At 47.1% G+C, this 10,874-nt stretch overlaps 1 protein-coding gene across 1 annotated transcript; it reads right to left on the bottom strand.

Annotated features, from left to right (window-relative positions):
- Positions 1 to 1,970: 1,970 nt before the first annotated feature.
- Positions 1,971 to 10,862, bottom strand: MARS2 (methionyl-tRNA synthetase 2, mitochondrial). Its single transcript, XM_081179458.1, has 3 exons — positions 10,594 to 10,862; positions 9,507 to 9,841; positions 1,971 to 5,512 (listed from the first exon to the last, which is right to left on the bottom strand). The coding sequence occupies exons 1-3, from the start codon at positions 10,838 to 10,840 to the stop codon at positions 4,367 to 4,369; spliced, it is 1,728 nt and encodes a 575-aa protein (XP_081035584.1). The 5' UTR covers positions 10,841 to 10,862; the 3' UTR covers positions 1,971 to 4,366.
- Positions 10,863 to 10,874: the final 12 nt, after the last annotated feature.

Raw genomic sequence — 10,874 nt, 5'->3', positions numbered from 1 at the left:
TGGGACACGGGTGGCACAGAGCCTAAAACTTGCTGATCAGAAGGTCGGCAGTTTGAATCCCCGCGAAGGGGTGAGCTCCCGTTACTCGGTCCCTGCTCCTGCCCACCTAGCAGTTCGAAAGCACGTCAAAGTGCAAGGAGATAAATAGGTACCACTCCAGCGGGAAGGTAAACGGCGTTTCCGTGCGCTGCTCTGGTTTGCCAGAAGTCATGCTGGCCACATGACCCGGAAAAACTGTCTACGGACAAACTCCCTTGGCCAATAAAGTGAGATGAGTGCCGCAACCCCAGAGTCGGCCACAACAGGACCTAATGGCCAGGGGTCCCTTTACCTTTAAATTCCACTGAAATTTACTTCTGAGATTTGGTTAGGATTTTACTGTTAGCGTGGATAAGATTGTGCTGCAGAGTTGTCATCTTTAAACATGCTTACCCATCAGTGAATCCAATGTGAATTCTGTTGGGTTTGGTATATAATTTTAGGTTTGCTGTTTTAATCTGGTCTAGAAGTAGCGATTAACTAAATGGAATATAACTGGTTGGCATCTGTCTGTCTTGGGCAACAATGGAGGAATGCACCTTTGGGTGTGAAGTCAAAAGGTTGCAGTGCTATGGCTGTAGAGACTGATGAAAGAGAGACATGTTTTGTTGCAGCTGGGGCAGATGAATATAATTAATTGTGCAGTATTTGTAAGATAATCAGAAACAATAATAAGACCATGGGCAAGTGGTTCTCAGTTCTAACTGAATAAGGTCAACCTCAAAGATAGATGAAAATCCCTAGGTTTTCCCTGCTACTACAGAAGGAGACAGCCGCCTTCCACAAATGATGCTTGATGGTAAAGAGGGTTCTTGTTCTCCTGGCATGTTAAAGGGTGCATGAAGTTTTTCAGCTGCGACTCTGTTGTCATCCTTGGAGAATTCCAGAGCAGAAGACCAGGTGAAACCAGAAGCTTTCATGCTTGTGGCAGAACTGCTGAAGAGGTTGGCGCCTGCTTCAGCAAAGCAGCATCTTACAATGCTGGTGAGGATGACAGTTAGGATGAAGCTGCTGCTGCTGCTACTATACAAAGCTTAGGCTCAGTTGCTTCTTGCTGAAGCAATCTTAGAATTCTGCCAAGCCTTAGATCAGTGCTCCTATTATACGTAGTGCCCACAATACATTGCTCGGGATTGCAAATGTGCCTTTGGGTCCCAAAAAGTGTTGACCACCACCTGGGCTACAGAAATGATATTGGCACTATTATGGCTGTTATTTGTTTATAATTTCTATCAGCCTTCCCTTTTGTTTACAAAGTGCTTTATGCAATTTTTATATCTTTCATATCTTCTTCAGTCTGCAGGCTGATGCCCTGTTCTTGGGGATTCAGCAACTGTACCCATTTAGTAAATAGCTTGCACTGCAACTCCATGCTCAGAACTAGGGGCCCCCTCCAGTCATCCTTTTTTGTTTCATTTTCCTGTGCACTTCCCTGCCCTTCCCTTGAGCACAATGGAAAGGAAGCAGACAACCAGGTAGTTTCACACCACAAGTTTGAGATCCCCCAAAGTTGTGCACTCAGTCCTTTCTTTGTTCCCCCACCCCACTCCCTAAAGGGGCCACACGCTGCCCAGATCTATGATCCTTGCCCATCACCTTACGAGATGGTTGTGAGCAGTTAGAAGAGCAGGGACTCTCCCAACCCAGACTGCTTGGTAACCCAGGAGTGCCAAGCAACTGTGTGATTTTTGTGGAGTGTGCGTGCTGCCTGCTGGGGTGGGGGCCAACTTGGCCAGCACCCCCAGGTACACCTCTAGTCAATCGCTCTCTTAAGTAGGATTGTTGCGAAGGTATAAATGAGGGGTTGGTGATAAAGGAGTCCATGGACACTGCCTTAAGCTCCTTATTGGAAAGGCTGGATAGACAGGTAATAAACCCTGACATCCGTATGACTTGCTGCTAGGAAAATAGAGATAGACACAAGCAGAAAATTCTACTCATAGCAGACTCTTATTCACTCACATTTCCCAGGACTGGCCTTTAAAGCAGGTATTAGGGCTAAAGCATGTGGAAGAATTGAAAACTAACTTCATCCAATGGCATATATACAGTCAGGTGTGTTTCAGTAGCAATGGCACACATACATATACACACATTTACAATACTCCATGCTTTAGCAGAGCACTAACCTCTCATTACTGGGGTATTTGATTAATTATAAAAGGATACTCTCAATTAATTTTGCATGTGTGTGTGTGTGTGTGTGTGTGTGTATATATATATAATATAAAAAGGTGGTGAGTGGGTGGTGCTGTGGTCTAAACCACTGAGCCTCTTGGGCTTGCCGATCACAAGGTCGGCAGTTTGAATCCTCGCGACAGGGTGAGCTCCTGTTGGTTTGTCCCAGCTCCTGCCAACTTAGCAGTTCGAAAGCACACCAGTGCAAGTAGATAAATAGGTACCGCTGCGGCGGGAAGGTAAACAGCGTTTCTGTGTGCTCTGGTTTCCGTCACGGTGTCCCACTGCACCAGAAGTGGTTTAGTCATGCTGGCCACATGACCTGGAAAGCTGTCTGTGTACAAATGCCGGCTCCCTTGGACTGAAAGCGAGATGAGCGCTGCACCCTATAGTCTCCTTTGCCTGGACTTTACCATCCAGGGGTACTTGACCTTTACCTTTTACACACACGGTTACAAAAGTTGCAGGTGCTAGATACCTTCTTAGCAACAAAGTAAGTTATTAGACTGCAGTTACATAATCTCTGCATTGGCTGTTCTGTCTGTGGCTGATGGGAACTGGAGCCCCACATCTGGAAGGCAATTCCTGATCTAAAAGCAGAACTATTACTTTATTCAAATTAACATTTGTGAATCAGTTAATATCCATTATGATACGAACATAGGAAGTTGCTTTACCATGGGGTCATCTAGCTCAATATTGTCTATACTGCCTGACAGTAGCTGTCCAGGATTTCAGGCAAGACTATCCCCCAGCCCTATCTAGAGTTGTCAGGGATGCAAAGCAGATTCTCTGCCACTGAGCTATGGCTCTTTCCAATGTCTCTGATCTATGGCCTGCTAACTGGGACTGATGAGAGTTCGAGCCCAACAATATCTAGAGGACTAGTTTTCCCATCCCAAGTTTAAAGACCAACATACATGAGCAGGGGTAGGCAGACCCCAAGTTTATGAGATCCTGTTGTTAATAGGACCCCGAAATCCACCCATAGGAACCATGTATTGAATGTTGCCTTGGGTGGTGCTCCTGGACATGCATTTAGAATAAAGAAAAGCACCGCCTGCTCAGGTAGCAATTTGTTTTCACTACCAGAATCAAAACCTTGACTCCAGTCCTGGTTTTCCTCCAAAATTTGTTTCAGCAGCTTAATGGGGGGGGGGGGGCTGTTTATTGTTGCAATTGCTAAACCACTGGGCATCCCAAACCGTTGCTGATCTCCTGCAAGTCACTCAAGAGCTTCATCTATGTTCTGCCTGCATCTGTATTGTGGGACATTGCAGGGTGGGAAAGATGTGGCTTTCCAGATGTTGCCTGACTCCAACTTCCAACATCCTTGAGGATCAGCTATGATGGGAGCTGGGAGCCCCAGAAAATCTGGAGGGCCATAGTTTCCATGTCCCTGTCCTCGAACTTCACATCCCTGAACATGTCACATTAATATGCCAGCATTCACAGACATCAAACCCATGCTTTCCTGTCCCCCCAGCCTCTGGAATACAAACAATATTCTGTGTCTCATACTGGGAATTTTTCCTGCACTGGAGAACAGACTTTGGCAACATGTTTCCCAAAGGCATGGAGGTTTTTGAAAGGGTGGAGTGCCTCTTCAAGCCATGACTAATCGCCAAGTGGCAGCTGGACCCCATCCGGGACAATAAGAACCCCAGCTCACCATTTGTGACTGTCCTCCTCAACCAGTGTGTGGGCAAAGCCATACTCTGCCACTTCTACTTTGCTGACACCTGGATGATGTTCAGCAAAAATGTTCAGGAGAGTCAGCCATCACCAACACACCACACCACCTCCCCAGACTGGTCAATGAGAAGTGAGTGCTATCCTAATTCTTCTGTGTGTGGGGATTGATAGAGATGTGCCTTAAAAGGAATTATTATCCTCAGTGGGGCCATGAGAGTAATATGCACCAGAGCCAAGCTAGCTCTCCCTTTCAATGAATGAACCTTGTTACTAGGCACTATTGTGAATGAACTTAAGAGAGTAAATACCTACACCGTGCCGCCAACCATTTACTAAAATGTAACCATAAGGCACAAGCTGCCATCTTTTTTCTCCTTCTGAAAGCATAAAAAGAGACTACTTGTGGGTGATCTTCTCCAGCATCTGTTGATTTTTCCAGCTTTGGAAATTGGGTTCATTTGGATTTCTCCAGCTTTGGAAATAGGAGCCCAGCATCTGCCCCAAGCCTCCTGCCTTCAAAGGGAGACCTTTCGCCATAGTAGCGAGGAAGAAAGTTCAAGTTGCTTAGAGACCTTTCCGTGGGACTAACACCCAGCCTGGTGAGGATTTTATCAGCAGTGTTTGGGATCATTGGTTGCAGGAGGCTCCCATAAATCCGAAGGCATTCCAGAGTGATGTGCAGGATGGTGTCTTGCCACTGCTGTTCCTCAGGATCTTCACGACGTAGTTTCCAAGGCGCGTGCCTCTGAAGGAAGCCATTCGTCTGCCTCACGCAGTCCAGGATCGATTCTAAAGCTTTGTAGATCTGAAAGCGTTCGAAGCAGTCGCTCACATGAGCAGGCAGGTCTTTCACTGATGACACCAGTTTGTAGTCCTCAGCCAAGGCTCTGCCTCTCCTATTATGAGCATCCATGACCCGAGGGAAACATGCCTCTGAAAAGCCTGGGTAGCTTCCACTGGGGTTGAGGCTGGGGGCCGTGCACCGGTTAAGAAGACCCCCCAAGGCATCAGCCAACTCTGAATTGACCAAGTTGACAGCCTTCTCATCATAGTAGTCGCAGTCTCGCTCAGGGACACCCTGTCTCAGCAGGAAGTACCGAAAGCCATCCACTGAGTACCGCTGGAAACAGGCCTGAGGGTCTACCACATTGCCCAGAGTTTTTGACATCTTCTGCCCTTGAACTGTCCAGTGGGAGTGCACCAGGATTTTCTCTGGAGGCTCCAGCCCCACTGCCATGAGGAGGGCAGGCCAGTAGATGGCATGGAACTTGAGGATATCTTTGCCCACAATGTGGGTTGCACTGGGCCACCAGGTGTGGTGTGTGTCAGGATAACCCACAACGGTCAGGTAGTTCACCAGGGCATCGACCCAGACGTAAATGGTCTGCGTCGAGTCGTGGGGGACAGGGATGCCCCACTGCAGCCGCTTTCGGTCACGCGACACAGAGAGGTCAGGCAAGTCCTGCTCCAGCCAATGGAGCACCTGCTGGTGGAAAGGCTCAGGGGTTATGACTGCCTTGCTTTCCTGGAGCCATCTCAGCAAAGGTTCCCGGAATTCGGACAGTTTGAACATGAAGTTCTCCTCTTTGGTCCAGTGCACCTGAGATGCAAGAGAGAAACTGGTCACAACCTTTTTCTTGCTGTCTCCCCTACAAATGGTTACTCATTTGTTTATATTCATTGCATCTATGATGGAACATTTGGCCTTCCAGATATTGCTGGACTATTACTCCCATTGCCCTTTATAGTTCATAAGTACAAGTCCCATCACCCCAAACTATGCTGGCTGGGGCTGATGGGAATTAGAGTCCAACAACAGAAGGCCAGAAGTTCCCCCACGTCTGCATTACATTTATATTCCCCCCATGCTGAAATCCCAAGGGAGCAGATAAGACTATTTATGTATGGGACCACGGCCGTGCGGATGTTATTGGTCCAGAGATGGAAAGAAGATAAAGTCCCTACCAGAGAAGAATGGCACATCAAGCTGATGGATTATGCTGAAATGGCCAAAATGACCAGAAGAATCAGAAATCAGGAAGACCGAAATTTTACTAAGGAATGGGGAAAGATTATAACTTATTTTAAAAACCATTGTAAACAGCTAAAATTGTTAGTGGGATTAGAATATCACTTGTAGTTTAATGGTGAATTTTGGACACAATGGAGAGGTAAAAGATTTTGGATTATCATAAAAGATGCAGGAGGAAATTATTAACAAGAGGACCCACAAAGAGGAGGACGGAAGTCCAAGAGATTCCTTGGAATCTTGCTTTTATGTTGTAAGTTGGACACGTGACTGTAAAATGCTAATTTGAAAAACCAACCAAACATTTATATTCCCCCTTTATTTCAAAGAGTTTATGGCAGCATATATAGAGCTCCTAGGCAGCCTCCCATCCAGGGACTGACCACTCTCAAACCCCAGGAGCACTATAAATTTAAAGCAATATCCTGGCTTTGGCTTCCCCCAAATAATTCTGAGAACTGTAGTTTGTTAAGGGTGTTGGTAACTGTAACTCTGCAAAGGTAATGGGGAGGCACGGGTCTCCTAAAAACTCTCAGCACCCTTACAAAACTACAGTTCCCAGGACATTCTACTGAAAGTATAGCACACAAGTCCTCAGACTTGCTAGGCTCCAGAAAAATTGCTACACAATATTCCTTCATACCAGGACAGTTCAACACATGGCCCAAGGGCCACATGTCACCCATGAGGCCTTATAGGTGGCCCTCAGCAACGTTTGACTCTCCCCAACCATGTAAGTAAGGCACTAGGCTTTGAAAAGGAGGCATGAGGGTCCTCCTGCCTCCTTTCCAAAACCTTGTTCCTGCTTCTCCAGCTTCGGGAAGGAGGTGGTGCTGCTTAAGCCTCGTGCCTCCTTGCCAAAAACCAGTACCTCATTTATCTGGCAGCATGAGGGGGGCATCACATTTTAGCATTGCAGTCCCCATGACAACACGGCATGTGGTTTGCTGGTTCTGTGTTGAAGTACTCTTGCAGCCCACTTAGTATGAAAAGTTGGACTGCCCTGCTTCAGTCAATAACCAGGAACCCTTATTCTTCCCCCCCCAGCATTTATACCATGCCTTTCTATAATAAAGCAGGCTCATTCACACAAACACCAGCTATGCCCTCCAAAATGGATTAAGTATTAAACAACGTATAGAAATAAATCAAATTCCTCATAACATGCAGAAAATGTCCACCCAGAATTAAAGGCCAAATTGTTGTTTCTGCATAATCCAAGGCTGTGCATATGCTGCATTGTTTGGTGCCAAGGGAAACCAAATCCTATAACCTGCATAAATTGTGCAAATTAAGCAACCCTAATGTGTCTGCTTATGTTACACCAACAAGTCAAACCTGCAACAAAATGTTGCAGTGCTAGGTGTCTTGCTTGGACTGTTCAAGGTCTCAGCCAGCCACGCTCTTTCCATCTTCCATTCCCCCTCACACACAAAATTCCGTCATCATTCTGCGCCCACTAAATTTGCTCAGTCCTCACTTAGTTCCCACCCGTCACCTTTATAGCTTTTATTACTTTAAGGTTTTTGTGTTTCTACAAGGTTGCTCTGAGCCTGCTGCTAATTCCTTCTTATGCAGTTTTGATATTTCAGCAAAATAAAGATTCAGTGTCAGAGAACTTTCACTATTATTGTACAGGACTGTTTTTTCTTTGCTTCTCATAGAATACAGAAACACAATTGTTAAGGGCTTCTTACTGGAAATCTTGCTCAGCCCCACTTGCTCACTTCTGAGATTGCGACAGGTATTACATATTAACTTTGCAAACTGAAGGACTAGAAACTTGCTTTTCAAATTCCCAGGAAATTCCCAGGATGCTGGATTTTCCACCAATTATCAAATTTCTATGCTTGTGCAGCACGATTGTGAAGCACACACATATTTGGCCCCATAAAGGTAAAGGTAAAGGGACCCCTGACCATTAGGTCCAGTTGTGACCGACTTTGGGGTTGTGGCACTCATCTTGCTTTATTGGCCGAGGGAGCCGGCGTACAGCTTCCGGGTCATGTGGCCAGTATGAGTAAGCCACTTCTGGCGAACCAGAACAGCACACGAAAACGCCGTTTACCTTCCCGCCGGAGTGGTACCTATTTATCTACTTGCACTTTGACGTGCATTTGAGCTGCTAGGTGGGCAGGAGCAGGGACTGAACAACGGGAGCTCACCCCGTCACGGGGATTCGAACCCCTGACCTTCTGATCAGCAAGTCCTAGGCTCTGTGGTTTAACCCACAGCGCCACCTGCATCCCTTATTTGGCCTCATACCCTGACTTAATTGCTCAGTCATTTCTGCTATAATCCCACCTGTAAAAAAAGCTTGAAATTGTGTGTATCAATGCTGCAAGAGACATTTGCATTTTCCCAATGCCCCTTCCTATGCCAGAGACACATTATAGAAAAAGGAGCCAAATTTCTAAGCCATGACTCACATAGCAATCACTTCTCATCATTCAGCCTCCCTCACTCACACAGAAGGTTTGTGTGCTTGCAATTGAATGGCTGGACAGAAGCACTTCTGGAGTGATTTTGCAAGATGCAGCATTGCTTGGTGACACTACATAACCTCGTGGTGTCTGCAGTCATTTGGGAATCAGCCATGCAGTAAAGTCAATGTGACTGTGTTCTTGCTACTGCATGAAAAGGAAGGGGCAGAGGAGGATTTCTTAGCAGGATGAAAAAAGGTGAGTCTTCAAATATAATAATCAAAGGTTGGAGGGGAAAAAATCAAAGCAATGACTATGGACTTGAGATTTCACATCAGTCTGCCAATGTGCTGAGGTCATCATCAGTCTGCCAATGTGCTGAGGCCTTCCTCAAACACCAAAGTGAGTGGGGTAAGATATGGAGAGAGGAGCTGTGTACCCAACATACATTTCAAGCACATTTAAATCACACCTGTTCCCCAAATAAGAATCCTCAGAACTGTAGTTTATCCCTCACAGAGCTACAATTCCCAGCACCCTTAATAAAAGACAGTTCTCAGGATTGTAGGGGAAAGGTGTTTAAATGTATGGTGTGAATGTAGCCAGGGTCTTCTCACTTTGTGACATGCCGTGTGTCTCTGAAATGCTGTACCAAAGGAGGGCCACCTGATACCTACTTTGCTAACTTTTCAGCACCATGGGGATATATTTCTTTAACACCCACCCACCAGCTTCTAACTCTGAAAACTGAAACAATTTAATAGTTTGCTGTTACTAATCCACTGCTCTCAATCTTCCTTTAAATTTTTTAAATAGTATTTGTTGTATTCTTATGTGAATCAACCTGGGAATATTATGGTGAATAAATAATTAAATTTCAGAAGTATCACTGAAGCCTTTCTTGCCAAGGCAGAGGTAAGATGAAAAGTGTTTCTAAAATATAACTGCATTTGTGTGCTTCCTATTTGCCCCAAATGCTTGTTGAGATGTGTTGCATGAGATCATAGGGGCCATCCCAAAGCAAACTCTGCTGCAAATCCCAAAAGATACTTCCCCGAGTGATGGAACCCTACAAAACAGGGCTTCCCTATCACAACTGAAAAGACACAGAGGGGAACTCATACAGAGGTGCTTTTCATTACCTGGTGGCCACTCTCAAGCGAGACCATGTGCCTGTTGCCATGAGCATCAGGACGCTCAGTGACCTGGGAAGCAGCCAAGAAGGTTTCTTCAGCAGTACAGTACCAGCCTTCATAGTGGGCCTGGTAGAGCCAGCCCTGGTCCTGCAGAGCAGCCCAGAAGTGCTCTACAGCCCGTTTGTGCCGAGGTTCTGTGGTACGGATGAAGTCTGTATAAGAGATGCCTGCCTGGTTGAAGAGTTCTTGGAATTTAGCTGACATACAGTCACAGAACGGTTCAGGGGAACTGCCTGCAGCCGCTGCTGTCATCTGGATCTTCAGACCATGTTCATCAGTTCCTGTGCAGAGAAACAGGAGAGTGCAAAGAATTAAGAATCCAACAGACCTGGTATCTGCGGGCCTCCAGATGTTGTTGGGCTACAACTCTCATCATCCCCAGGCAGCCTGACCAATGATCAAGGATGATGGGAACTGCAGGTAACCAACATCTGGGTAGCCAAAGTTGGAAGGCTGCACTAGACAGACTTCTAATGTGATCCAGCTGATCTGATGTTCTTAGGGCTGGAAAATGGAGAAAACTGGTTATACTAAAGGAAAAAGAACCCCCCCTCCCCAAATATGTTGATGGACTACAGCATCCATCTATCACCACTGCTGGCAATTCTGGCTGAGACTAATGAGAGCTGCAGCCCAAGAGCATCTGGCAGCTAGGTGGGTGGGTAAGAAGTGTGTCAAGGTTGTTGCTGCCACTGCAGCAGCAGGTGATGCATTACTGTCTGGGAGGCCGGATCTGCTGCCCCTGTGGATCCTGCCCACAAAGCGACTGCCTCGCGAGTTGGCTGGTTCCGCACACTTGCTTGCACACGTGCTTCACTGAAACTTCATCCTGCTATTTACCCATCTCCCCGCAGAAAAGCTTGTGGGACTGCCTTCTCCGCACAAGGCAGACGAACACAACAACAACAACAACCGCTTTAAAGAACGCTCAAGGAAAAACCTCCACAGATCAGCAGCATCTAGCAGCCTTTGACACTAGAAGAAAACCCACCACCCATTCACCCCCCCCCCCTTTGCCAGTCCTCTCACTGACCCGTGGTAAAGCGCCCTCTTCCGCGGCCCTGCAGCTCCCGGTGCCGGTGCAGCGCATCAGCCAGCAGCGCAGAGTACAGGTGCCCGATGTGCGGCGGACCGTTCGCGTAGAAGATGGGCGTGGTGAGCAGCAGCGGCCGGCCGCTCCGGTCCGAGGCGTGGCAGCCTCTCCGCGAACCCTGCCCGGGGAGGAAAGTAGCGCCGAGCAGGCGGCGCGCGGCGAGGGAGCGGAGCAGCAGCAGCAGCATGACCGCCGCACGCGGGGAGGACAAGGAGGCCACG

The sequence above is a fragment of the Podarcis bocagei genome, assembly GCF_964188305.1.
Source record: "Podarcis bocagei genome assembly, chromosome: Z".
NCBI lineage: Eukaryota > Metazoa > Chordata > Lepidosauria > Squamata > Lacertidae > Podarcis > Podarcis bocagei.
Note: the sequence above shows the minus strand (reverse complement) of the source record. Positions and strands in the feature narration are given on the sequence as shown.